The sequence below is a fragment of the Mus caroli genome, unplaced genomic scaffold, assembly GCF_978045245.1.
Source record: "Mus caroli unplaced genomic scaffold, Mus_caroli_1 scaffold_8, whole genome shotgun sequence".
Classification (NCBI taxonomy): Eukaryota; Metazoa; Chordata; class Mammalia; order Rodentia; family Muridae; genus Mus; species Mus caroli.
Window position 1 is genome coordinate 101,910,007 of NW_028227263.1, and position 27,978 is coordinate 101,937,984.

General features: G+C 52.1%; 1 protein-coding gene across 4 annotated transcripts; it reads left to right on the forward strand.

Annotated features, from left to right (window-relative positions):
• Positions 1–220: 220 nt before the first annotated feature.
• On the forward strand, positions 221–27,974 carry Ppfia3 (PPFI scaffold protein A3). 4 transcript variants are annotated; one of them, XM_085841755.1, is made up of 30 exons: positions 221–446; positions 5,370–5,624; positions 6,547–6,648; positions 6,961–7,125; positions 7,832–7,906; positions 8,079–8,153; positions 8,989–9,210; positions 10,285–10,431; positions 10,528–10,662; positions 10,751–10,834; positions 11,689–11,820; positions 12,053–12,115; positions 12,206–12,285; positions 13,327–13,471; positions 14,670–14,857; positions 16,645–16,867; positions 18,333–18,496; positions 18,589–18,716; positions 19,111–19,204; positions 19,427–19,508; positions 19,997–20,197; positions 23,219–23,281; positions 23,443–23,469; positions 24,511–24,686; positions 25,187–25,284; positions 25,727–25,902; positions 25,985–26,053; positions 26,240–26,411; positions 26,726–26,797; positions 26,907–27,974. In XM_085841755.1, the coding sequence occupies exons 2-29, from the start codon at positions 5,385–5,387 to the stop codon at positions 26,782–26,784; spliced, it is 3,585 nt and encodes a 1,194-aa protein (XP_085697881.1). In that variant the 5' UTR covers positions 221–446; positions 5,370–5,384; the 3' UTR covers positions 26,785–26,797; positions 26,907–27,974. The 4 variants fall into 4 exon arrangements, with proteins under 4 accessions (XP_085697881.1, XP_029335733.1, XP_021021923.1 ...); XM_029479873.2 differs by having other exon boundaries at positions 26,927–27,973; XM_021166264.2 differs by having other exon boundaries at positions 26,970–27,973.
• The last annotated feature ends 4 nt before the right edge of the window (positions 27,975–27,978 follow it).

Below are 27,978 nucleotides of genomic sequence, written 5' to 3' on the forward strand. Positions count from 1 at the left end.
CTGGTCGCCGGCCGGCACGGAGGCCAATTCTCATTGGCCATTTAGCACCGTCCGTCAGTCTTCTGTTAAAGGGGCCACGACCGCCCGGGATCTGTGGGGGGGAGGGGGAGGGAGGAGAATTTTTTTGGGGGGGAGAAGGTGGGATTTGGGGGGGCGCTGGTGGGCACCCCTGGATCTGGCGACTGCGGCCTCGCGGGGGGAGGCTGTACGGTGACAAGGGCAGGGGGCTATTTTAGGGAGTAAGAAGGCTGTGAGACCGTGAGGGGGAGGGGGGTCCCCAGCGCTGGAGCCGGAGCAAGAGACGCTGAGCCCGCGCTAGCGGCGTAGACAGGGTTCCAGAGCTCCAGATCCGGGCCCCGGCCGCCGCCAGGGGCCCCGCCCGGTGCCCCTACCCCACCCCGCGTCCCTCCTGCAGCCCAGCTCCTCCCGCAGTCGTCGCGGACCAGGTAGGTAAGAGCCCGGCCCAGCTTGCCCGGCAGCGCCCACCCTGGGGACCCCTGGGCTAGCGTTTCCGACTAGCTTGCCCGAAATCCTACATTCCCATCTTCATCCCAAGGGAACCCAGAGTCCAGATTTCACAAGCCAACCCAAGAGACCCAGGCGTGTCCCTTCCCGGAGCTCAGAGTGCCCCGCCGAACCCTAGTATCTCAGGCGGGCTACCTCCTTGTGCCTCCTCCAGGGCCCAGAAGCCTGGATCCCTCAGCTCAGCCCAGGGGACCCCTCAGTCTAGATCCATCCTCTGGGCCCAGTCCTGGGAGCTCCAGACCCTGGTCACCGCTGTGGGGCTTCCCCCACTGCGACCAAATCATTCCCCCATTTGCGCCCCCCACCTTCTGGTTGAATCAGCCGGCGACGTTCCTCGGTCCAGGCCGGCTCGCCCTGGACACAGGCCCGCGCCGGAGCTGTCCATGGTCAGCTCTCTCGGTAGCCTCGCCTCCCCCATCTCCTTCCACGGCCGCTAGGGAGGAGGGGGGTGCAGGTGGTGTGGGGATTCCTCCCCCTCACCGCGCCTTTGACCTGGGGTTCCCCGGCGCCCCCCTCCCAGGTGGGCCGCAGGGCTCTCAGGCCCATCTTTAGGCACTCTAGCTTTCTGGGACTCTAGCTGCTTCACTTACATAGAGCTTGTGAATGTCCCTGCCCAGGCCACTTAGAAACCTTGGCATGGAGCCTCCCGCTCCCACCTGGTTCTGAAAAGCTGTTAGTGTCCATATATCTGCTGGCCCTGACTAATCCCTGTCACCTATTCAGCACCCGGGGAATCCAGTTTCCTAGCCTTTGCCCCCACCTCCCCACTTAGCACCTACTTTAACAGCTCCCCCCTACCCCCCGCAGACAAATATTACCAGCCTCTTGGTACACCAGCACCTGCTTGCTGCCTTATAGACTCAGGCGCCATGACTTCCTTTCAAAGACCTGGAATGCAATTCCTCGGCTTCTGTCCTCACTTTCCCTTGGTGATCTAAGTGTCTCACCCCCATCTTGTAACCTCCACCTGAACAAACACTCATCTCAGGGACCCAGAATCTCTGACAGTGGTGAGTGTCCTGTCCATCAGACCACCCACCCAGGCTTACACTCCCACCAAACAGTAAGGCTCTAAGTTTCTTCACCCCTAGGTAGATTCAAAGGTCTGGACCTTGGCTCTGCATTCCACTCCCATCTTCATGTCTTGGTGGCCTCAACTTCACATCTTCCATGGCTTTAACAAGCATTCATCATCTGCTCTATCATCTCAGGTGCTAGACTTGCAGAGCCTCCTCTCCCCCAAAGCTGGATATTTCTGGCATCTCCTTGCCTCTAGAGACCCATATGGTAATATCTGATGTCTCATACTCCATGTACCAAACAGCCATCCTTTCCTCCAGGTCTGTTTTGGGATCAAGGTTCACGAGGTTATTTGGAACCAGCCAGCTGTCTTTCTGCACTTCTAGTTAAAATGTGTCCTTTCCCTGTGTTATGTCCAAGATCCTAAGTCCCAGAACATTTCCAGATGATGTGTCTGTTCCGTCTTCACCAAGGCATGTGATCCACTCCAAGGCCATGAACTAACTTCTAAGCATGTTTTTTTTTTTTTTTTTTTTTTTTTTTTTTTTTTTTTTTTTTTTTTACTTGCTCCCTTCCCGTCCCCAGTGGCAGGATTTTGCCATGCATCCCAGGCTGGATTAGAACTCACTATGTTGTCTACATTTTTCCTCCTCCTCTTCATCCTCTTTTTCTTCTATTTCTTCTTCTCCTCTTCTTCCCCTTCCTTCTTTTTCTTCTTTGGTCTTTACCAATATCTAGACAACACGCCTAAGCCATTCTCTGCTCTCAGTCCTCTCCTCAGGCATGCCCTATATTTCTAGCTACAGGGGCTGAGGTTGTTGCTGGGGCCGAGCACTTACCTCACATGCACAAAGGCCAGGCTTCAATTACTAGCACTTGACCAATAACAAAAGGGCCCGCTTTATGCCCACCCTTAAAGACTAGTGTCTGCTGAGTTTCCATGGTGGATGTGTTTTATGCTCTGGCCATGTCTGCTGATGTTCTAGATCCCCTTCTTCCCAGGATATTCTAACTTGCAGAATGTGTCGTTTTCAATGAAATAGTCTAGTATTCTTTGGAACTCTAGCGTGCACAATCTTTTTTTTTTTAATTAATGGTTTATTTTTATTTTATGTGCATTAGTGTTTTGTCTGCATATATGTTTATGCAAGGGTGCCAGGTCCTCTGGAACTGGAGTTAGACCATTGTAAGCTGCCAGGTAGGAGTCAGGAATTGAACCCAGGTCCTCTTGCAGAATAGTCTGTGCTACTGATCACGGTGCCATCTCTCCAGCCCCCCATAGCTTGCACAATCTTAATCCTGGAAGTTTCCAGAGCCGTGTTCTGCTTATCGTTCGAAGCCTTGGGTTCTAGATCCCTGTCTGCAGCTTCTGCCTTTTCCTTGCTGTGGCCTCAGCTTTGGTGTCGGTCTTGGTCCCGGCTGGGTCAGAAGCTTCCAGCTCCATCTGCGGCCCTGGCATTCTGAGCCTGTTCTAGACGCTGGCCTTTTCTAGAGTCTTCAGGTTCAAGATGTTCCTGTTTCCTAAACAGACCACCCCCACCAGAGGATCTCTCTCTCTCTCTCTCTCTCTCTCTCTCTCTCTCTCTCTCTCTCTCTCTCTCTCTCTCTCTCTCTCTCTGTTATTTGGTACATTTTGTTTTTCTGTATGTGTGCATGTGGAGGTCAAAGGACAGTTTGCAGGAGTTCTCTTCTTCATACCCCATGCGTGTCCCAGATTCTCCAACTCAGGGCTTCAGTCTCGGTAACAAGTTTTGTCCACTGAGCCATCTTCCTGGCCTCCTGGCCGTGTGTGTGTGTGTGTGTGTGTGTGTGTGTGTGTGTGTGTTTGGAGCAGGATTTCATTGTAGTACTCTTGAACTCGCAATCCTTCTGCCTCACCTGGACTCAGCGGTGGGCGCAGCTTATGTCCTATGGCCAGGCATCCATGCTAAGCAGGTTCTGAGTCCTAGATTCTGTCTTTTGACCAGATCTATTATATATTGCATTAGGGGTGCTCCTCTATGTCATTTTGCTCACCTCTGAAGGTTCCAGGCACCTATTTATGTTACCAGGTGGCTTTGGGCTGATTCTACCTTCCAGTCCTCAGTTGTAGCATAGAACCCTTTAGTTAGCCGAAAGAGCCGCTCTTGCCTTCAGTCACATGCTCAGTGTGGAAGCTCTTAATCTTTTCTGTGTACTGTAGCATCTTGGTAACACTGACTGTCCATTCTCTTTCTCAGTGAATCGGAGAGTCTACAATAATCTCACTCATCCTAGGCTGTACGTTTTGACACGATTGTGGGTTTGAGCTTTCATGTGTGTGTGTGTGTGTTGGGGGGGGAGCGTCTAGCCTAAAGCTGGCCTTCTCTCTTATAAACTTTTTGATGGATCCAGTTTCTGGGAAGTGTAGAGTTCCAGAAAATTTAAAGTCACAAGGAATTTAGGGACCCCGCTGTACTCTTTTCTGTATTCCAGAGCCCTTCTTGTCTCACAGAAACCCAAGGACCCAATGGCTTTGGTCACAGTTCTCATTTGGGTGGAGTTGGGAAGTATCCAATCTCAAACCGGTTAGGTCGCTGCATGTGTTGAGGGGAAGGAAAGGAGTGAAAGTCTCTCCTGCTTTCGGTCTGGCCAGATGGACTTGTTGGACCTGAAGTGATCCAGGGAGAGGCTCACTGGGCCTCTCTACATCTCTGCCCCGCCCCTGGCCCAGGGAACCTAATAAATCCCGCCTCTCTCTCCTCCCACACTCTTGGTTAACGCCTCAAGAGGGCGGGGCAGGAGGAGCATCCTGGGGTGACTAGAACCTGAGTCTGAGGGGAGAAGGGTTCAACAGCTTAGATTTATGGGTGTGCAGGAGATCTAGGGGTCCGAAGAAAAGAGACTGTTGGAGCCTCAGACCCCTAGATGTAGTGGACTACTAGGTGCGGGGGATCAGCCTCCTGTGACCTGAGTGAGATGACGGAGCCCTGCGCCCTGTTAGGCATTTTTATTTTGTTTTTGTTTGTTTGTTTGTTTGTTTGTTTGAGAAAGGCTCTAACGTAACCCAGGCTGACCCGGAATTCCCTAAAATAACCGAGGATGACCTTGAACTACTGATTCTTTCATCTCCACTTCCCAAATGCTGGGATTACAGGCACGCACCACCTAGCCTGGCTTAATACACGAATATTTTTTTTTTAGTAGTACAAGATTCAATCCAGAGCTTCATTTCTGTCAAGCATGTGCTGTGCCACTGAGTTACGACCCCAGCCCTCCTGCTCTGCTTTCTACTCTTATTCATTCAAGTGGAGTGTTGGTCTTTAGAGCAAATCACAGTCCAGTGATCCAATTCAGTATCCGAAGCCCTGTGACTTTTTCAAGGTGTAGTTCTGACTTGGAGCTCAGTTTCCTCTTCTATAGAGTAGGTTGAGGATTCCAAGCCGAGACACAATAGGTAAAGGCTACTTTTAACCCACTTAGCCAGCGACTGGTCCACCAGCTGTTTTTCAGTTCCTGAGTGACCAGGCTTTGGTTTGCAGTGTCTAGTGGAGCCAAGCCTCAGTGACCCAAAGTGCTTTTACCAAAGAGACTCTCGCTGTTTATCTAAGAGTAATGATTTTCAGTTTATCTGTGCTATGATTGCAAAGGACAGACCAGTTTCCCGCTCTTGGAGGCCAGCGCTTAGTTCCCCCCACACACACTTAGCTGTACCTCAGTTTCCCCGTGTCACGATCAGCTTTGCTGACCTCAGTTGCCGCCTATGCAATGCCTGGATTGGGGCCCCAGGGACTATTTCACTGGCCTTGCCTCAGTTATCTGTTTGAGCCCTGAATAGTTAGTCAGTCCCCTCTGCGTACCCGCAGGCCGGCACCGCCGCCATGATGTGCGAGGTGATGCCTACCATCAGCGAGGATGGCCGGCGGGGCTCGGCGCTGGGCCCGGACGAGGCCGGCGGCGAGCTGGAGCGCCTCATGGTCACGATGCTCACAGAGCGCGAGCGCTTGCTGGAGACGCTGCGAGAGGCGCAGGACGGGTTGGCGACAGCGCAGCTACGACTGCGCGAGCTCGGCCACGAGAAGGACTCGCTGCAGCGGCAGCTCAGCATCGCTCTGCCTCAGGTTGGGCGGGGTCTTAGGGAGGAGGAGCCTAAAGACGAGGGCTGTCCCGAATGGGCGGGGCTAGGCGGAAGAGAGTGCGGGACTGGATTGCTTTGGGTAGGCGAGTCTTAGCTGCGAAATGGGTAGGGCTTATATAGAGAGGGCGGGGCTAGTTGAGGATGCCAGGCCTGAGTGGCAAGAAGGTTAGGGTCGGTGAACGGGCGGAGCTTGAGAGAGGCAGGGCCTGGAGAAAGCAAGGCCCGGACCATAAATAAAGGGCGGGGCCTGAGAGGTTGGAGAAGCAAGCTCGCTGAGAAGGAGGGGCATGGACAGCCAGAACGATGGGACTCAGGGTCTAGGGAGTAAGCTGGGAGTGGCATACGCCTTGAACTCTAGAGGCAATGGCAGGCTGATCTTTGAATTAGAGGCCAGCCTGGTCTACAAAGTGAGTGGGTTCTAGGATGGACAGGGCTATACAGAGAAACCCTGTCTGGAAACACTAAGAAACAAAAAAACAGAAAACAACAAAAACCAAGTGGGTAGGGTTTACTAGGAGGGCAGAACCTGTCGAAGGTTTAGTTTGGAAAAAAAGGTGGTCTAAAATGGGTAGTTCCAAAGTATACCCGGGAGTATGGAATTGGCTTAACATTGGTGGGCGGGGCTTACCATGGAGACGGGCGTGGTTTGTGTAAAAGGGCGGAGTTTGAGCAGCAAGAGGAGATTCTGCTATCAAGACCTATATAGGTCTACAGCAACAAAAGGGAGAGTTTGCCCAAAGGGGTAAGATGTGAGCTGCTAGTCTAGCAGGACTTAGTAAGGGGCAGTTTTGAGTGGCTGGAGGAGGCAGAGACTAGCCAGGAGGGTCAGAGCCTTCATATTCTCACAAAGAGAGAAATACAGAAATAATTGAGTCAGCCATCTGATTCTACCCACGCCTGGACAGGAGTTTGCGGCTCTGACGAAGGAGCTTAACTTATGTCGGGAACAGCTTCTGGAGAGGGAAGAAGAGATCGCAGAGCTGAAGGCGGAGCGAAACAACACCCGGGTGAGGGCTCTGGAGATGGAGCTTAAGCGGGATGGGGCACAGGGTGGTGCCGGCCAACATATCTTTTTCCAGCATCTACTTTTCCATCTTCTCTTTTTCCTCGCTTCCAGTCTCCTGTATCGCTGCCTTCCCCGGGCTCCCATCCCCTTTCACTTCCTCAGCTCTGCCCTGGCTGTCACCGTCTTTTCTCCCCACTTGTGCGTGGTCCTTATCTCTTCTTCCTTGTGCACGCCCAACATCATCCTTTCATCCCTTTCCTTGGCCCTTTCTACCCTTGCTTCTTTCCTGTGACTCGGTGCCTTTTCCTTCCAGCTCCTTCTGGAACACCTTGAGTGCCTGGTGTCCAGGCACGAACGTTCCCTGCGAATGACTGTGGTGAAACGCCAAGCCCAGTCCCCTGGAGGGGTCTCCTCTGAGGTGGAGGTGCTCAAGGCTCTAAAATCCCTCTTTGAACACCACAAAGCCCTGGATGAGAAGGTAGGAGAGTAAGAGGATGACAAAGAGAAGACCTGTGGTCCACCTCAACTGAACTAAATGGGAAACAGAAAAGCTGGTTATGATTGGTTGGAGGTGTTTCACCTGGGAGAGAATGTTACCATGATGATTTGATAAAAAGATACACGAGGGGGCTGATGAGATGGCTCAGTGGTTAAGAGCACTGACTGCTCTTCCAGGGGTTCCAAGTTCAATTTCCAGCAACCACATGGTGGCTCACAACCATCTGTAATGAGGTCCGATGCCCTCTTCTGGTGTGTCTGAAGATAGCTACAGTACTCATATACATAAAATAAATTAAAAAAAAAAAAGGTAAGAACGATTCAAACCCAGCACTCAGGAGGCAGAGGCGAATAGGTCTCTATGAGTTTGAGGTTTGTCTGGTCTACACAGAGTTCCAGGCCATACAAGGCTATGTTGCAAGACCTTGGCTAAAAAAGTAAAAATAGAAATAGAATAGTGTATAATAGTCTGCCTGATGCCTGACCTTCACACTCGTTACATTGGTTTCAGAGCTTAGGGTGTTCTGGGACAAGATCGCCTGACGCAAACTGGGTCTTATCTCTGCATCAGGTGTAGATGTTGAGTTTGGGATCCTTCTGCTTCAGCCTTCCGAGTAACTGGGACGACAGGTACCTACGGTACCAAGCCCTACAGTGGTCTAATCTTATCTCACACCCGTCTGCAGGTCCGGGAAAGATTGCGGATGGCACTGGAGAGGGTAGCAGTGCTGGAGGAGGAGCTGGAACTGAGCAATCAGGAGGTAGGGGCGGGGGCGGCAGAGAAGGGGAGGGCCATGTCTTGGTGGTGGACTAAGAAACTGATTGGTTGTGTTCTAAAGGAAGGGGGCCAATGGGGTTGGACCCCAGAAGGAAATCCCAAGGCCCCTAAGGGGGAACTCAGGTGGGCTCTGGTGTTCTGACTGACTCTTCTAGGCCCTGAACCTTCGAGACCAGCTATCTAGAAGGCGGTCAGGACTGGAGGAGCCAGGCAAGGATGGGGATGGACAGGTGAGAGGTCTTAGTCCCCTCCCCGTGACCTCCTCTCAGCGCTGATTGACTGACTGATTGAGGATAGAATTTAGGGCATCTTATATCCTTTGCAAGTCTTCTACCACGGAGCAACATTTCCAGCCCCTCACTAGGTGACCTCCGACTCAAGATCCTTCTGCCTCAGCCTCCCAAGTCATTAAAAGTACAAGCCTACGCTCCAATTATGCCCAGTAACCTCCTGACTTTCTAATGAGCGTTTTACTGTGGGGTTGTTGTTGTTGTTTTGGTTTGGTTTGGTTTGGTTTAGTTTTAAGACAAGGTTCCTCTGTGTAACCCTGGCTGTCCCGGAACTTGCTCTGTAGACCAGGCTGGCCTCAAACTCACAGAGTTCCACCTACCTCCCGAGTGCTGGGATTAAAGGCATGTGCCACCATGGCTGGCCCCCTTTTCAAAGTTTTCATTGCATTCATCGGTGCAAAGATAATGTGAAAGGTCTTGTTTATGTGCATGGGGAGGTCGGAGAACAACTTACGGGAGCAGTTCTCTCCTTTCATAATGTGATTCGTGGAGACTGAACCCAGGCCATCAGGCTTGGTGGCTGAGCCAGTTCATTGGCCTCAGATGGTCACTTTAATGTTTGTCATGACCCTCACTGACCCAATACTATCTGATCCCCTAAGGTCCTTACTGGTCTCTATGACCCTCAAAAACAGACAGACCCCTTTGGACTTTGGTCTACAAGATCCTGACTGGTCCTTGATTCCCCCGTCCCCATACCTGGCTGCCCTCAGGGTGGCTGACCAAGCTACTCAGCTCTGCACTTTGGGTTCTATTTGTTCGTTTCTCTCTCCAGACCCTTGCCAATGGCCTGGGTCCTGTTGGAGAATCCAACCGGCGCACGGCCGAGCTGGAGGAAGCTCTGGAACGGCAGCGTGCAGAGGTGTGCCAGCTGCGGGAACGCCTGGCGGTGCTGTGCCGTCAGATGAGCCAGCTGGAGGAGGAGCTGGGCACTGCTCACCGCGAGCTGGGTAAGGCCGAGGAAGCTAACTCCAAGCTGCAGCGCGACCTCAAGGAGGTGAGGCGGAGCCCCTGGAGAGCCGCTCTCTGTCCCCCGACTCCCACCCCAGCTTTCTCCCAGCCTTTCAAGAGTAACTGAGTTCAAGAATGACAGGACCTGAACTCAGTCCCCAAGTTATGTGGAATCCCTCCTCAGTTTCCTTATCTGTACAATGGGACTAATCCGAGGGTTTGTGTGTGGCACCTGGTTCCTGTGTTACCATGGTGATAAACCTAGGACTTTACTTACTCTAGACCCATGATCTATTTACCTCTGAGCCATGGCCCTAGTTTCTCACTGGCAGGCACTTTTCTTCTGAGTCACTCTGTCAACCCCTCACTGGGTGACTCTAGGCATCTACCACTGAGCTACATCCTGTCAGTTGCTTTATTCTTTATTTTGAGGAGGGTAATTTGCCCAGTTTGGCTCTGGAATTGTGACCTCTTGCCTCAGCCTCCTGAGTACTAAGCCCTGCTGGTCTGGATACTTGAAGGAAGTGAATTAAAAAGTGAATGTTTGATTCCTCACCAGCTTGGCAGGTGGCAGGGGCTACTTGCCTCTGTCACAAGGCTCCTCATGACAGCCCCAGGAAGGTCTATCTCCCGCCTGATTCTGGCCTATCTTCTCTGGGCTTCTAAGCTTGGGCTAGCCTGGTAGCTCTCTGCCAGATGGTGTGAACCTTCCCAAGAGACCCCCAGCAAGTATTCAGTAGGACAGTGTTATGCCGAAGTGTGGCTTGAGTGAAGGAAGGCTGTATTCCATATGTCTTTTTTTTTTTTATATATATTTGTTTATCAGGTAGGGTCTCCCTATGTATTCCAGGTGGGCCTTGAACTTGGCTGGCCTTCAAAGTTCTCTTGCTTTAGCCTCCCACTTACTGGGATAACAGGAATGTGACATCACCATGCCCTGAGTCTTCCCTCATCTTTATGGAAGCTCTAAGCCAGAACTGCTTTAAAAGTTGTGACACAGAATGGAGCAAAGAGCTTATTTTCTATAAACCCTGGAGTGCCTTGTCTGGGGTTTTTGGCCTCTGCTGCCACAAGTCTTTCTGGGAGTTGTAGTCCACACATGCCATTATAACCTCTGTAGGCCCTGGCTCAGCGGGAAGATATGGAAGAACGCATCACCACACTGGAGAAGCGCTACCTGAGTGCCCAGCGTGAGGCCACATCTCTACATGATGCCAACGACAAGCTGGAGAATGAGTTGGCCAGCAAAGAGTCCCTGTACAGACAGGTGAAAGCCCACCCAGCAAGAGACCCAGGAGACCACGCGACGATACTGTGGCTGGGTAACTGAGCCCCTCTGCTCTTCTGCCTCTTTCTCTCCCAGAGTGAAGAGAAGAGCCGTCAGCTGGCTGAGTGGCTGGATGACGCCAAGCAGAAGCTGCAACAGACCCTGCAGAAGGCTGAGACCTTACCCGAGATAGAGGCTCAGCTGGCGCAGCGCGTGGCTGCTCTGAACAAGGTGACAGCCTGGCAAGGGGCGGGGCCAGAGGTGCAGGGGCGGGGATCGTGGTGGAGTCAAGTCACGCTCCACGGGTCCTGTCCACTAGGCTGAGGAACGCCATGGGAACTTTGAAGAGAGGCTTCGGCAGCTGGAGGCACAGCTGGAGGAGAAGAACCAGGAGCTACAGCGGGTGAGAGGGCCAAGGGATAGTATGGAACAGTGATGTAGGGAAAGGACTTACCTGTGGGCGTGGCCTGGTAGGACTTACCTGAGGGGTGTGGCTTATATGAAAAGTGAGGTTTATATCAGGAGATGGGTTGTATGAGGAGCAGGACTTGAAAGAGCACACACTTGTGTGTGTGTGTGTGTGTGTGTGTGCGCGCGCGCGCGCACAGTTTATATGAGGGGCCAGCCTGGGCGGGGACAAGGCTTAGCTGAGGGGGTGAATTAGATGGCATTCATATGAATGGCAGAACTTAGATGGAGGGTGGAGCTCCTGGAGCTTACAGGAAGGAACTGGGTGGGATGTATGAGGCTTAGATAGGGGTGAGACTGGGCAGAACTTAACTGAGGGGATAGATTAGGTGGGGTCTACATGACATCAGAGCTTAAAAGAGAGAGCCTGAGAGTAAGGACAGAGCTTAGATGAAGGGGCTGGGGTTGGTCGATGACGCTTAGATGAGGCTTCAAGCTGGAGTTGGACTTAGCTGAGTCCTTGGCTAAATGGACTGACTATATACATGGGAGTCAGGGCACAGTGAGGATATCTCAGGGGAGGGGCTAAAATGAGGGGGCGGGGCTTAGATGAGGGGCCGGGTTGGGTGAGGCATGAAGGGTGGGGCTTAACTGAGGATCAGAGTAGTGGGTGGGACTTAGATGACTCTTAGTCAGAGTCTGGTTTGGTTGAGATGAGGGATGGGTTAAGGAGGGACTAAATAGGAATCAAGATGAAGCAAGGCTTAGGTGAGGGGCATGATTTCGAACAAGGGGAATGATCTCAGAAGGACCCGCTGGACAGTCTCTGCCCTGTTTCCCTGTGTTCAGGCCCGGCAGAGGGAGAAAATGAACGATGACCACAATAAGCGACTGTCAGAGACGGTGGACAAGCTGCTAAGTGAATCCAACGAACGGTTACAGCTTCACCTCAAAGAACGTATGGGGGCACTGGAGGAGAAGGTGCGCCCCCTCCCACCCCTGCCCCAGACCTTTGTCAACCAGGGGTGGCTCCAAATGCCGTCCTAGGGCCCATACATCTTCTTCAGGTCTGTCATTTGAGACCTCCATACCGACAAACTCTGCTCTGTGACTGAAGGCACCATTTTGCTTGGCCATTCCAAGAGCGGGGTTTTCCTAGACCACAGCCCTTGCAGCCTGCCTTTGACCTTCCATTTCACCCCTGTCCCCACAGAACTCACTGAGTGAGGAGATTGCTAACATGAAGAAGCTTCAAGATGAGCTGCTGCTGAATAAGGTGAGGACCCGGAACTTAATGGGGAGTTACCGAGTGGCCTGTTCCTCATAGCAGTGACATCGAGCCCCATACCTCTGCCTCTCTCCACAGGAGCAGCTCTTGGCTGAGATGGAACGGATGCAGATGGAGATAGACCAGCTCCGGGGGAGGCCGCCTTCCTCCTATTCCAGGTGACAGAAGCGCTTCCTGCCTTTTCTGTCTGTGGCAAGCTCATCCTCTCCGCTCCTCCTTCTCAACTCTCATCCCTCATTAGTTTTTTTTAAAGATTTATTTATTTTATGTATGAGTGTCTATCTACAGGTACACCTGTATGCCAGAAGAAGGCATCAGATCTCATTACAGATGGTTGTGAGCCACCATGTGGTTGCTGGGAATTAAACTCAGGACCTCTGGAAGAGCAGCCAGTGCTTTTAACCACCGAGCCATCTCTCCAGCCCCCTCGTCCCTTATTTTTAATTTTTACAGTACTGGGGATCAGACCCCCAGGGACTCATGCTATCACCAGGCAGACGTCCTAGCCCTTCACTGGGGGATTCTAGGCAGGAACTCTGCCTCCAAACCACACCCCTTCAGCTCCACACTGGGAAATTCTCCTGTACATCTCCGGACTCTTTTTGCTTTTCCCTTTGAGACAGAAGCTTACTAAGTTGCCCACGCTGGCTTTGAACCGGTGATCCTTCTGACACAGCCTCGCAAGTAGCTGAGACTACAAGGTTACATGGCCAGGTCCAGCTTTATTAATTTTGTTTATCTATATTTAAGAATATTTTAGTCAGGTGATAGTGCATACCTTTAATCCCAGCACTTGGGAGGCAGAGGTAGGTGGATCTCTGAGTTCGAGGCCAGCCTGGTTTACAGAGCAAGTTCCAGGACAGCCAAGAGTATACAGAGAAACTGTGTTTCAAATCGACAAATTCATACACAAATCTTGATCATATCCCCCAAAACTTCCCATAAAACATCACATTCCCAATTGCTTTCTTTTCTTCCTCCTCCTCTTCCTCTTCTTTTTGAGACGGGGCTTTTCACGGAGATCCACCTGCCTCTGCCTCCCTAGTGCTGGGATTAAAGGAGTGAGCCATCCCTGTCTGGCCACAATTTCTTTTCTAAAATAACCCAGTGAGCTCAACTGTTGCCGCCCCCAGAGCAGGCAGATCTGTTCCTGTGACTCCTAACCTCTATTCCTTTTCTGGTCTTTCCTGGGTTCACAGGTCCCTTCCTGGCAGTGCCCTGGAGCTCCGTTACTCCCAGGCACCAACCTTACCTTCTGGTGCCCCTCTGGATCCTTATGGGGCTGGCAGTGGCCGGGCAGGCAAGAGGGGCCGCTGGTCGGGGACCAAGGACGAGTCTTCCAAGGTCAGTAGCCACCTCTAGGGCCTAGATAGAGAGGGATTGTGATGGGGAGGCAGCTGGATCTGCACAGCACGGGGAGGATTCTGGGATGAAAAGTCCCGTCTCTCTGACTCCCTCTCTTCTCTCCTGACCTCCATCACCACCATCCACCTGCCTGCACGTCTGATCTCCTCCTATGATGTGTATACGGTGAGTACTGAAGATGGAGGAAGAGTGGCGAATTCCAGAAGGAGGCCAGGCAGAGAAGCTGGTTGGCTCTGGGGAACTGGGAAGAAGGGAGGAGTCGTGGTGTGGGCGTGGCTTTAGGGCCGTTAGGAGCAAGTAAGAGACTGGTGCTGTGGAGAAGGCATGGTTAGTAAAACCCCTGGCCAGATGTAGTGACCCGTGCCTCTGGGTTCAGCTCTGGGGAGGTGCAGACAGGAGGACCTTTAAACCCTGTGGTCAGTCAGCCTTGATAGTGAGCTACAGATTCAGTGAGAGACGGTCTCAAAAAAAAATAAGGTGGGATTGGGCCCGTTCGCAAATGCTTTTAATCCCTATGTTCAAGCATCCTAGGCAGGTAGGTTTCTGTGAGTTCTAGGCCAGATAGGTCAAACAGCCAATGCATATTTTTTTTTTAAAGAAAAGAATGAGCCAGGCCACTCCTTTAATCCCAGCACTTGGGAGGCAGAGGCAGGTGGATTTCTGAGTTGGAGACCAGCCTGGTCTACAGAGTTAGTTCCAGGACAGCCAGGGCTACAGAGTGAGCTCCAGGACAGCCAGGGCTATACAGAGAAACCCTGTCTCGAAAAATTCAAAAAAAAAAAAAAAAAAAAAAAGAAAGAAAGAAAGAAAAGAGAAAACAACTCATTATTGGGGATGCACCTGCCACAAAACACCTGTGGAGGTCAGAAGACAGCTCTGTGGACTCAGTTCTTTCTTTCTACCTTTAATGAGATCTGAGGATTGAACTAGGGCCACCAGCCTTGTGCAACAAGAATTTTACCCATCGAGCTATTTCGTAAGTCCAGGAAAGAGTCCTGCTAAGAGAGACCCTAGGGACACAGTTCATCTAAACCTGGGCATAGGTGACACTCTGACTCCACCACCATCATGCAAAGATAGAGGAAGGGTCTAGCCTGGGAGAGCATTGTGGGATGCAGGTAGGGTCAGGAGTGTGGGCAAGGCCAGGAACCAACCTCAATCCCCACTTACAGGACAGGACTGGGATCGGTCTGCCCCTGCTGGGTCCATCCCACCCCCGTTCCCTGGAGAGCTGGATGGCTCAGATGAAGAGGAGGCCGAGGGGATGTTCGGGGCTGAGCTGCTGTCCCCCAGTGGGCAAGCTGATGTGCAGACCCTCGCTATCATGCTCCAGGAGCAATTGGAAGCCATCAACAAGGAAATCAAGTGAGTCCTAGCCCAAGCCTGCTGTGCCTTGCCCAAGCTGTCCCCACAGCCCCCAAACTCCTAAAAGTCAGCGTCACCCTTTTTCTAAGCCTGACTACTTCCCCTTTGCCCTCAAGCAGCTCTCCCAGAGCACAGTCTGCAGCCACAGATCGTCTCTGTTATCTGATCAGGGACCCTAAGCCAGCACCTATACCAAAGAGTGCATTCCACAATCACACTCCTCAACTCCGCAGGAGAACTCAAGAAAACCACGGCTCTATCTAACCATGTCCTAGAGCCTCCCGATACTGCAAGAATGTCAACAGAAGGTCCCCACAGCAACCAAAAACCCACAAATCTCACCCTCACACTGAAATCAAGAGCCTTGGTTTGGACTGGGAGTGTAGTTTACTTGGTAGAGCATTTACTTAGCCTCTGTGAAGCCCTGGATTCCAACCCTAGGGTGGAAAAGCAAAGAAGATAGGGAAAGAAAGAGAAGGGAAGGGAGGAAGGAAGGAAGGAAGGAAGGAAGGAAGGAAGGAAGGAAGGGAGGGAGGGAGGGAGGGAGGGAGGGAGGGAGGGAGGGAGGGAGGGAGGAAGGAAGGAAGGAAGGAAGGAAGGAAGGAAGGAAGGAAGGAAGGAAGAAAAAAGCTAGGAGATAAAGTGAAAGAAAAAACAAAGAACAGGAGACAGGAAGGAAGGAAGGAAGGAAGGAAGGAAGGAAGGAAGGAAGGAAGGAAGGAAGGAAGGAAGGAGTTTCAGAGATGGCTCAGCGATTAAAGTGATCACTGTGTGATTTGGGGACTGGGGTTCAGGTCCTCTGAAACCCATATGAATGTCAGGAGGGCTAGCTGGCTCACCAGAAATGACAGCCTCTGGTGACAGGGTGGACTGCAGGAGGCAGCTGGCTGCCAGGGCTAGCCGTGTCAGCAAGCTCTGTGTCTGGCTGAGAAACGCCTGCTCAGTAAACAGGGTAGAGAGAGGCCGATGAAGATTCTGTCAACTTCAGGCCTCTGTGTGCGTTCAAATCCACACACTGCCCGTACACACGCAAAAACTCACTTAGCACAGGTGTAACCACACACACACACACACACACATAAGGAGGAATGAAAGAAAGACTTAACCACGCCTTCCACGAGTCTGTAGCTAACAGCACAGTGTTCCCGGCAGCTTCGCCTGCCCTCCAGAAATCGCCCGCATTGGCAGTTTCTCTTTTCGTGAATTCTTTCTGGGCCCCAGGAAACAAAAGGATCACATTCTAACTGAGACTTTATCTACCCACCCTCCTGTGCTAGATGGAGCCATGACCTTCTAGACCACTCTGATTGGCCTTGATTTCACCCCAATCTTAGGATTTGCTCTTTCAGCTCTTGAAACGCTGTCTGTTCCTATAGAAATTTTACTGTCTTTAGAATTATAATTTGTTGTTTTGGGGGTTGAACCCAGGGCCTTGTGTACGCCAAGTGAGGCCTCTGCTGCTGTGTCACCAGCCCCTCACTGGGGGATCTTAGGCAGGTGCTCTACCACTGAGTCACACACCTAGGGCTTTACTGCGACCATTTCGTTAACATCTTCTAACTGAGAGGAATCACAGCTATGCAGCCCAAAGCCTTCAGTGATTTCTTGAGACTCCCAGGATTTCTTGGCTCCCTTTGAGCCACTGAAGCTATGGATCTCTGGTCCACCAGAACATCCTTGGTCACCTCACTCTCCGAGCCACCCCCTCCTCCCCTCCCCAGTCTTCTGACCACTTGGGATCTGTGACTCCCTGTCCCCTCCACCTAGTCTTCTTTCTCCTCTTCCAGGCTAATTCAAGAAGAGAAAGAGACGACGGAGCAGCGTGCAGAAGAGCTGGAGAGCCGGGTGTCCAGTTCTGGCCTTGACTCGCTGGGCCGGTACCGAAGCAGCTGCTCACTGCCACCCTCCCTCACCACCTCCACCCTCGCCAGCCCCTCACCTCCCAGCTCTGGCCATTCCACCCCTCGTCTGGCACCCCCCAGTCCTGCCCGGGAGGGTACTGACAAGACCGTGAGTACTCTCTGTCACCCCAGCCCAGTGTAGGTGGGAGAGGTCAGAAACAGAACTCCCCACAGAGAGCTACCAGAGCCTTGACACAATGGGCTCCAGAGTGTCCTCAGCTTTTCTCAAAAGTTTGAAAGGACAATAAGGCTGGTTTCTGGAATCTTAATTAGTCAGCTGTAGTCTACTTGAACTTGTGTGTGTGTGTGTGTGTGTGTGTGTGTGTGTGTGTGTGTGTTGATTCATGAACATGCTAGAGCACCCCTGGTGGAGGTCAGAGGACAATTTCCAGCAGTTGGTTTTCTTCTAACAGGTATATCCTGGTGACTAAACTCAGGTCATCACACTTGGTAGCAAGTCCTTTACCCACTGAGCCACCTTGGCGAGCCTACATGATTTGTTCTCATGTGTTATGTTTCTATAATTTCTTTTTTAAAGAACAGAGTCTTGGTGTGTTCCCTAGGCTGCTGTGAAACTTGTGATGTCAGGCTAGCCCTCTTCCTCCCAGAGCTTCCCGAGTGTCTAACCTGGTCTACAGGCATGCACCACATCCAGCTACATGGACTCAAAATATTCCTGGGTGGTGGCTTAGATGATAAAGACACTTGCCACCAAGCTTGACAAGCTGAGTTCAATCCCAGGAACCCACAGGGTAGAAGGAAAGGACTTATTTCTGATAATTGTTCTCTGATCTACCACAAAGGTGTAGGACACACACTCACACGCGCGCGCACACACACACACACAAAATGTAATTAGATTAATTTTTTTTTGTCGATTTCTTTGTTTTATTTTTTGAGACAAGCTCTCACTCTGTAGCCCTGACTGTAGCCCTGGAATTCACTGTGGAAATCAGGCCGGCCTTGAACTCACAGAGACGTGCCTGTCTCTGCCTACTGAGTGCAGGATATCTCCACAATGTCTGACACTTATTTTTAAATTCACATACACTTGAGATCTATAATCTTTAAATGACCTTTGAGAACTTGGGTATGGTAACTCAACACCTGTCATCCCAGTGCTTGTGTAGCTGAGGCAGGAGGTTTGCTGTGAGTTAGAGGCCAACTTGGGCTACATAGTGAAACTCTATTTCAAAATGATGAGGGAGAGGAGACAAAAGAGTAGGAAGAGGAAGAGGAGGAGGAAGAGGAGGAGGAGGAGGAAGAGGAGGGGGAGAGTTCACCTTGGAGGAAGTAAAAATCATATGCAGTTGCGTTTTTTGTTTTATTCTGTAAATCTTGCTTTCTGGTTCTGAGTACCCGAGCCCCTTTAGCTTCCTTGGAGGCTACACCTATTCCACGTCTGCCGTCTGCTACAAAGGTGCTTCCTGGACAGGCTTTTGCCCCATTCGATCTAGGCTACCTACCTTGAATCAGTGCCCAAGCGAGAGACAGTACAGACACCTTTTCATACCCCACAACTAACATCCCTGCCATGATCTTCAAGCCAGTTCTGCATCTGTCTCTGTCCCCAGAACCATGTCCCTAAGGAGGAAGCTGGTGTCCCACGAGGGGAGGGCCCAGCCGTTCCAGGAGACACCCCACCACCCACGCCCCGCTCCGCCCGTCTTGAGAGGATGGCCCAGGCTTTGGCGCTGCAAGCGGGGTCACCGGAAGATGGAGCACCTCCCCGGGGAAGGTAGGCAGAAATGTTGGTCGAGAATGGGGAAGGGACAAAGACTTGAGTGGTGGGGGACAGCATGCATTCCAGGGTCTGCCCTGTGTCTCTAGTGAGAGCACCCCAGATTCCCTCCACAAAGCCCCCAAGAGGAAGAGCATCAAGTCGTCCATAGGCCGGCTCTTCGGCAAGAAAGAGAAGGGCCGGATGGGACCCCCAGGCCGGGAGAGTGTTTCTCTGGGTGAGTACTATAATGTCAACCCTCTCCTCCTCTCTCCCCTCCTCCCTCTCCTCTTCCCTGTCTGCCTTCCTTCCTCTCCTCCTGCCTTCTCATTTGCTAGAAATTGATTTCTATCTTCATTAGGTAATACTTCTTTTATTAAAATTACAATTATGTATTATAATTCTTTGTGTGTTCTCAGTGTGTGCACATGGAGGTTTGAGGACAGCATCAGGAAGTCTGTTTTTCTTTTTCCTTCTGGTTTTGCTTATGTAGCTCTGGCTGTCCCGGGATTCTCTTTGTAGACCAGGCTAGCCTCAAGCCCCCTCCAGTGTGTGGGAATGTCAGGATGCGGGAGCCGCCCGCATTCCCTTGACCTAAGACTTCACTAACTTTGATGCTTCTCTGCCGCCAGCCGGGACACCCTCAGATGAGACACTGGCCACTGACCCTCTGGGGCTAGCCAAGCTGACTGGTCCAGGAGATAAGGACAGGAGGAACAAGAGGAAGTGAGTGTCCACAGGGTTTGGGGTGAGACTACCGGTGGCTGGCTGTAACCTGTGACCCCTTGCTTTCCAGGGAATCTGGGAACACCTTTCTTTATGGCTTTGCTGTCTGGGTGGGGAAGGTGGGTTTATAGGGCATCATGTCTTGCGTTCTTATCCTTCAAAGATGGACCTGTGTGAGGCCCATAAGAAGGGTTCCCAGTTCCTGTCTACCTTCTCTGCTAGGCACGAACTTCTGGAAGAGGCCTGTCGCCAGGGCCTGCCTTTTGCTGCCTGGGATGGACCCACCGTGGTCTCCTGGCTAGAGGTATTCTGACATTGAAATGACCCTACTGTAGAGTCATTAATCCAATCCCCCACATAAGCTTTTGATTTTGTTTAAGAGTTTCACTCTGAGGCTATACTCAAACTCATCGTACTCCTCTTTCTTACCTCAGCCTCTTGAATGCTGGGATTACAAACCTGAGTCACGCACCCGGCTTTCATCCACAGCTCTCTGACAGCTAGGCTAGATGTCGGGTGGGTGGGGAGGTCAGGACCCAAGGCTCTGAGGGAAACCACTTCCTCTTCCTCCCACCCCTGCCCATTCCATCTGTCTCTCCTGGTCTCTCCCTGTCTCTGCTGACTTGTGTCTGTCTTTCCATCTGTCCTGTCCGTACTCATCCCTCGTCTTCTCCCACGTGCCTCTGTCTCGCGGCATCTGTTTCTTTGCCTGAGAACTTTCTCCATCTGTCTCCCCCCCTCCTCCCCCCCCCCCGCGGACTCCTCCACATTCTCGCCTTCCTGTGACCTCAGCTCTGGGTGGGCATGCCGGCGTGGTACGTGGCCGCCTGCAGGGCCAATGTCAAGAGCGGCGCCATCATGGCCAACCTGTCAGACACGGAGATCCAGAGGGAGATTGGCATCAGCAATCCACTGCACCGGCTCAAGCTGCGTCTCGCCATTCAGGAGATGGTGTCGCTCACGTCACCCTCGGCTCCTGCCTCCTCACGCACTGTAAGTGCCCGCCAATCCACACCCCGGCCCCGCCCCGCCCCTCGCTGGCAGACCACCAATCCTGGCTCCATGTGTCCTGGGTGGGTTACAAGAGTTCCGTTTTCAGGGGACATCTCTTTCAGGGACTCGTTTGGCTTGTTACGCCCCCACCCCACACCAGCCAAGACTCCCATTCTGGAATTTTCACCATTTCCAAGAGACCGTCCAAATCCACCGGTTTTTCTTTTTCATTTCTTTTTTTAAAAGATTTATTTATTTATTATATGTAAGTACACTGTAGCTGTCTTCAGACACTCCAGAAGAGGGCGCCAGATCTCGTTATGGATGGTTGTGAGCCACCATGTGGTTGCTGGGATTTGAACTCTGGACCTTCGGAAGAGCAGTCGGGTGCTCTTACCCACTGAGCCATCTCACCAGCCCCTTTTTCATTTCTTCTGCGATGAGATCTCACTTATGTAGGGCTGACTGGCCCGGAATTCACTATGTGGAACAGGCTGGGCTTGAACTCAGAGATCCACCTTCCTCTGCTTCCTGAGCCAGCCCCACCATGCCTAGACCCAGTTTTTTTCTTAAGAAGTTTCAAACATGCAGACAGGTATTGATACCTGTGTCAGAGGCAGTGGGATGGCAAGTTGGAAGCCAGCCTGGGCTACTGGGCTATTGGGTGAGACCTTGCCTCATGATAAAAAAAGAAAAGAGAGGTCATGCAAGATGGGTGGCTCAGTGGGTGAAGGTTCTGGCCACCAAGCCTGACACCTGAGGTCAATCCCTATGATTGTGTCCCCTGACTACCATAGAGTGCCATGTCACATACACATAAAATAAGCAAAGATTCATTTAAACATTTATAACCTGAAGAGTGCTCAGTGCTATATATAGCACTGGCTTAGCAAGCTTGGGTTGGAGGTTCAATTTTTAAAAAAAATATTCTATATTTTATGTATGTGAGTACACTGTCGCTGTCTTCAGACACACACACCCGGAGAGGGCATCAGATCCCAGTACAGATGGTTGTGAGCCACCATGTGGTTGCTGGGAATTGAACACATGACCTCTGAAAGAGCAGTCAGTGCTCTTAACCGCTGAGCCATCTCTCCAGCCCTGGAGGTTCAATCTTGACTTGGGTACTGAACAGACAGAGAAGAGAACTCCACGTAGATATGCCTAATTTTATTGCAACTCCTCTGTCCCATGTACCTGCCTGTTTGCCTCTTGGATTCTTTTTGTTTGTTTGCTTGCTTGGTTTGGTTTGGTTTGGTTTGGTTTTTCTCTCTGTCCTGGAACTTGTTCTACAGATCAGGCTGGCCTTGAACTCACAGAGATCCACCTGCCTCTGCCTCCCGAGTGCTGAGAAAGGCATGCACCCTAACTGCCTTTCTTCTCTTGGGTTCTTGAGTGTCATTTAAGGACAAGACAAAAAAGGTCATCCCTTGAAATGCCCTTAGCAGATGTCTTTTCCTCCTTTGGGCCTCCACAATCTTGGCTCACACAGTGTTGCTATTATTGTTCATTTCATCTGCTCGTCTATCCATATGCAGTTCTCCCAAAATGTTATTGAAATAAGGTCTTCCTTTGAGGCTCACCCAGGCTGGCCTGGAACTCTTGTCGCAGACCTGGAGAGGGGAGGCCCTAGCTCCTGGAGAATCCCAGGCAATGCCAATGCTGAGTGAACCCATACACAGTCTCCTTACTTTGAGACAGTCTCTCCCTATGTAGCTCTGACTTGTCTTGCTCTTGCAGCCCTGCCTCTGCCTCCCTAGCCCCATCACTGTGTGCTCCGGCATGGTTTCCAGCACTCACCAGGAGCCAAATGGTCTCACTCTATATAGATTTTCATGATTCGTAGGCCAGGTATCGGCAGGGTCACCCAGCACAGGGTGGCAAACCTCTTCCTGATGGCACACTCCCCTCCCTTTGCTGCATCTGCTATCACCTTCTTGGTCCTCGCTGTGCATGACACCAGAGAGGTGACATTAAAGACACCCCCACCAAAAGAACACAAATTCCTCTTTAGAATTTTATGTGTATGAATGTTTTACCTGCATGGATGAGTAGGAGAATGCCTGGTGCCCCTGGAGGTCAGAAGAGGCCATCAGATTCTCTGGCAGTGGAGATTCAGATGGCTGTGTGGCTGTGAACTGGTGTGTGTGTGTGTGTGTGTGTGTGTGTGTGTGTGTGTGTGCTGGGAACCAAACCTGGAGCCTCTGCAAGAGCAACATATGGTTTAAATTTTTTTTAATTATATATATATATATATATATATATATATATGGTTTTTCAAGACAGGGTTTCTCTGTTTCTCTGTATGTGTAGACCAGGCTGGCCTGGAACCCATTCTATAGACCAGGCTGCCTCTGCCTCAAGTGCTGGGATTAAAGGCTTGTGCCACCACTGCCCAGTGCAACACATGTTCCTCTTCTTTCCCCCGCCCCCTTTTTCTTTCTCCCTCTTGCTCTGGCCCCACTCGCTCCAGCCCATAGATTTTTTTTATTTGTTTCTCATTATGGATGGTTGTGAGCCACCATGTGGTTGCTGGGATTTGAACTCATGACCTCTGGAAGAGCAGTCAGTGCTCTTAACCGCTGAGCCATCTCTCTAGCACTGAAAGGTTTTATTTTTTTTAAAGATTTTATTTATTTATTATATTATTAAACTTTTATGAATAAATTTATATTTATAAATTTATAAATAAATAAATTTTGTGCACGTGTGTGAGTGTGTGTATGTGTGTCCACCGTAGAGCATGTGTGAAGGCTAGCAGTCTCCTTCCGCCTCGTGGGATAGAACTCAGGTCATCAGGCTTGATGGCAAGCACCTTTACCTGCTGAGCCATCTTGCTGGACCTTTCCAATGCTTATGCCTCAGCATGGACGATGCCAAAGCATGGTCATTTCTTTCCTCTGTCAGTCATCTTTGAAACCCCAGACAGAATGAGCATAAGCGGATGAGTTAGAGGGGGCGATTAGGAGACCATCTGTATTCTGTGTCATCTGCCATTCCTTAACTCCCTGCGCCCTTCAGCCCACAGGAAACGTGTGGATGACACACGAGGAGATGGAGTCTCTGACGGCAGCTACAAAACCCGTGAGTGCCTCCTGCTGGTGGCCTTGGGGGTGGCACTATTCCTACTGGGTGTGGGGGCCGGGAGGAGTCTGTCTGTCCGTGCATCGTCTGTCCCTTCCGTTCTCCTCTGCCTGTCCCCTTAACCCACCCCTTCTCTCCCCCTCTTCCCACTAACGGGTCAGGAGACCAAGGAGATCAGCTGGGAGCAGGTAGGGGTGCAGGGAGGGCTGGACGCATGAGCAGGTTGTGCACGCTGCATGGTCTTTCTGTTTCTCTGTGCCCCACCCCTCGTCTGAACATTCTAAGTCCCTGCCCTGGAGGGGAAGGCTGCAGCGTGGAGCTCAGCTGTTCCTAGTTCTTGTGTTCATAGTGACTTGGGGGGGTGGCAGGGCAAAGTGGAGGCCCTCAGTGTCTACCTCCAGCCTGGTGCACGGGCTATCATTCCATGCCTGTGGGTTGCTCAGAAGCTGGGGACTGTGGGATTGCTGGAGCCAGAAGGAACTGCCCGGTGATGTGAGGGTCTGCATTGAGGGGTTGGGGAAGAGGGCTGCCTGCACCATTCAGGGGCTTAGCACAGTGTCAGCTGTGCTAGTTATGGTGGCCTCGAGGTGGGCCAGGCCAGTGCGAGGTGGGGAAGACACAATACACTGTGGCCTGGAGAAGAGAAACACAGGGTGCCTGACTTGAGCTTGCCAGGGGTGGAGGCACCGAGTTGAGCTCTGGTCTGTTTCCTTGCCCTAAAACTGCAAAAGGCTTGTCTCATAGCCATATCCTATACAGGACTGCTTGAACTAGTATTTTCCGTGTAGTGCAGCAGTGATGTCTGTGGGTGGCAAGAGAGCCACGCTGAAACCCTGACATTCTGGGTGTAGTCATGTTTGGGCGGAGTGGATGCAGACCTTCAGGGCTGGGGGTGGGTGTGGGGCAGCTGGTGGAGCCCTTGCCTAGAATAGAGTCTTAGGTTCCAGTATCAGCCTGGAATATGGGGTACACATCTGTAACCCAGCACCCAAAAGGGTGGAGGCAGGGGGATCTAGAGTCGAAGGTCATTCTCAGCTTCACCCGAAGTTTGAAGCTAGCCTGGGCTACATGAGACCCTCATCTGGCCCAGCGTTCCCAGTGGTGGGACCAGATTGTTCTGTGGTGGGGAGAGAACTAATTGGGATGGGGGCTGAATTTTATCCTTTCCCTATACATATGGGAAGGGACAAGAGGGCCTGACCCCTTCCCTCACCTGCCCATGGCCCCAGATCCTGGCATATGGCGACATGAACCACGAGTGGGTGGGGAACGACTGGCTGCCCAGCCTTGGGCTGCCCCAGTACCGAAGCTACTTCATGGAGTCGCTAGTTGATGCACGGATGTTGGACCATTTGAACAAGAAGGAACTGCGAGGCCAACTCAAGATGGTGGACAGCTTCCACAGGTGGGGGCTGCCTGGCCAATGAGAACAGCCCAAGGGGAAGAAGTCACACCCCTAGAGAGGCTTTGACCAATGGGAAGTTCTATCAAATTTTCTCTTGGTGCACCTTGAACCAAAGATGGGTGGTTCATAGAAAAACTGATATCTGATGTGGTCCTGGTGACCTGCTACTGGGGGAGGCCGGAGGACTGCAAGTTTGAGGTTAACTTGGGCTACATAGTGAGTTTTAGTCCAGGAAGCGTTAAAAGATCTTGGAGAGAGAGGGAGACAGAGAGAGAAACAGTAACCAGTAGGCACTGGGGACTTGTGCCTTTGCCTAGTATGGATATCACACACACACACACACACACACACACACACACACACACACACACACAAAACACACCTGGGAGGGAGGAAGGGAGGGAGGGAGGGAGGAAAGGAAGGAGGAAGGGAGTTCTATAAGAACAACAATAGTGGCCATGGGAAGACTCCTAGGTGATTCAGTTTCTCCCACTGCTCAGGGTTAGTCTGCACTATGGTATTATGTGCCTGAAGCGGCTCAACTATGACCGGAAGGACCTGGAGCGGAGGAGGGAAGAAAGCCAGACCCAAATCAGAGGTGAGGTCCCCCGGGGACCAAGTGGACGTGGAGAGACAAACTGGAAGATGGGAAGCCTGAGAAACCAAGAACTACTGGAAACAGGGTGGAACCACCCTGGGGGCGTGGCTAGTTAATAAACTGAGTGTGATGTTTTGTAGACTGGCAGGGCACGGCCACTGGGGCGCACTATCACACAAGGGGTGGAGCCAGAAATAGGGACTTGGCCAAGAGAGAATATGAACCTGTTCTCTAGGAGGCGCTGTTCCCAGAAATAATGAGTAGAACCAGTGTGGAGTGTGGCTAGGGAGGGAAAAGGGAGTAACAAGCCTAGTTGGCCAGAAGATGAGGGATGGAGGCAGCATAGAGATTTAGCTAGGCGAGGAAATGAGGGTGGAGTTAGGCCAATTTGGCAAGGCTGGCCGCTGGGAGGTGCGCAGTTAAGAGTCCCTTTCTTCCCCAGACGTGATGGTGTGGTCCAACGAACGGGTCATGGGTTGGGTGTCTGGTCTTGGGCTGAAGGAATTTGCTACGAATCTCACGGAGAGTGGGGTGCACGGCGCACTGTTGGCTTTGGATGAAACCTTCGACTACTCCGATCTGGCCTTGCTTCTACAGATACCTACGCAAAATGCACAAGTGAGCTTTGGCTGGTCCTCAAACATGCTGGGCACCCCCACCTGTATGCTCCAACTAACCTCTTTCCCCTTTTCTTTTCCAGGCTCGGCAACTGCTGGAGAAAGAATTCAGTAACCTCATCTCCTTAGGCACAGACAGACGGCTGGATGAGGTGGGCGTGGCAATGAGGTCTAGTTTCCCAAGTTGCACTTACAGATCAGCGCTGAAGGGGTGGGGCTTGGCGTTGCCAACCAATTGTGGTTGGATGCTGAACTTAGTGAGGGTCAAGATTAAAGCAGAGGAGTAGAGTCGGAACTTGTGCCCGCCTCCCTCACCTTGGCTCCTCTCGTAAATCTAGGACAGTGCCAAGTCCTTCAGCCGCTCCCCATCCTGGAGGAAGATGTTCCGCGAGAAGGACCTCCGGGGTGTAACCCCCGATTCAGCCGAGATGTTACCCCCCAACTTCCGCTCAGCTGCAGCAGGAGCCCTAGGCTCGCCCGGGCTTCCTCTCCGCAAACTGCAGCCTGAAGGTAAGGGACTCTTAAAAGTAACAGTCCAGATCCTGTTCACCTTCCATCTATCTGGTCCAGCCTACCTGCCTGGGCTACAGAAGAGTTCAAGACAGTCAGAGCTGCTTAGTGAGACTGCTTCCAAAAGTAAAATGAAGGCTGGACATGTAGCTTACTGGTGAAGGAACCGCCTAGAATCCCACATTGAGGAACTGTGGGTGTGTGGCTCAGTGGAGGGCTTTTGACTAGCAATTCCGGGGCCAATCTCCAGGATTGGGGGATTCCTTGGGGGAGACTAGGGTAGTTCCAGGTTAAAGCGCTGTTACTCTCTCCAGGCCAGACTTCTGGGAGTTCGCGAGCAGATGGTGTTTCGGTCCGGACTTACTCCTGCTAGTGTGCACCTCCAGGTGAGGACTCTGCTAGGTGATTTTTTGGGGGTTCAGGGTGGTACAATGGGAACGCGGGATGGCGTACCAGATGGTTCCCACTCTGTGAACTGTCTGACCTCAATCAAAGCGACCTCATTCTCACTCCAGTGAAGACCCCTCCGAAGGCTGGGCCGTTTTCCCTCCTTTCCAGAGCATTGTCTAGCCGGAGACCGCCGTGAGGGAGCTCGCCCTGCGGACTGCACCACCTATACATACCAGCCGGGTGTGCGTGTTCCCGCCTCCCAAATGGACTGGGCCTGGACCAAACCATAAGAGATGGACTGAAAGGGGGCAGCCGAAGAAGAGGACAGGAAGAAATCCCACCCCAAACTTCCGTCTCCCTTTTCTCTACTTTGTAATTTATTGATGATCCGTTTCGAATGGGAGTTAGGCGCCCTGCACCTGCGGAAAGGGGGCGGGGCTTCCCTCTCGGGCCGCATGCGGGGAGATGCCACCCCTCCCCTTTCTATTGCCCAGTCGCGGGGCCCAAGTCTTCCTTCTCCGTCCGCTAGGAGGGGAGGGGAGACTCGCTGCTACAAGCCTCGCCCCCTTCCCCAACCCCGTGCCACTCAGTCCTGCCCCGCTGCGTCTCGTCGCCAGTCCTCGGGGTCATCTGCAAGCGGGGTTCCCTGACCCTCCCCCCTGTCTCGTGTTCCCCGGGGCCTCCCCGCCCCCGTGCTATGGCGGTGTCTGTGCCCAAGGGTCAGGGACGCAGCACTGCGTTCCCATTTCCCCTCTGGCTCCGGGGTTTGCATGGGAAAATCCCTCTGTCAACTATGCCGCTGGCGATGTGGCTGGGGAGAGGACGGACAATGGGGGAGCCCCCACCCCGACTCGGCCTCTTGGCTCCAGGCGTTACTCAGTGATCACGGGTAAAGACCTACTGTTTCAAAAGCTCTGGTGGTGACCAGCCTTTTTTTGAGACAGGGTCTCACTTTGTAGTCCTGGCTGGCCTGGAACTCACTGTGTAGACTAGGCTAGCCTCGAACTTACAGAGATCCGCCTGCCTCTGCCTCTGCACTGAGATTAAAGGTGTGTGCCACCACCAGTCCTAGGTTTTGTTCTTAAGAACCCAAACCAACCACCTCCAGATCAAGGGGTTGAAGCTGTCCTCTTTCGGCTCTCTAAGAGAGGCCGTTGCCTCACCCTGCCCTCTGTCT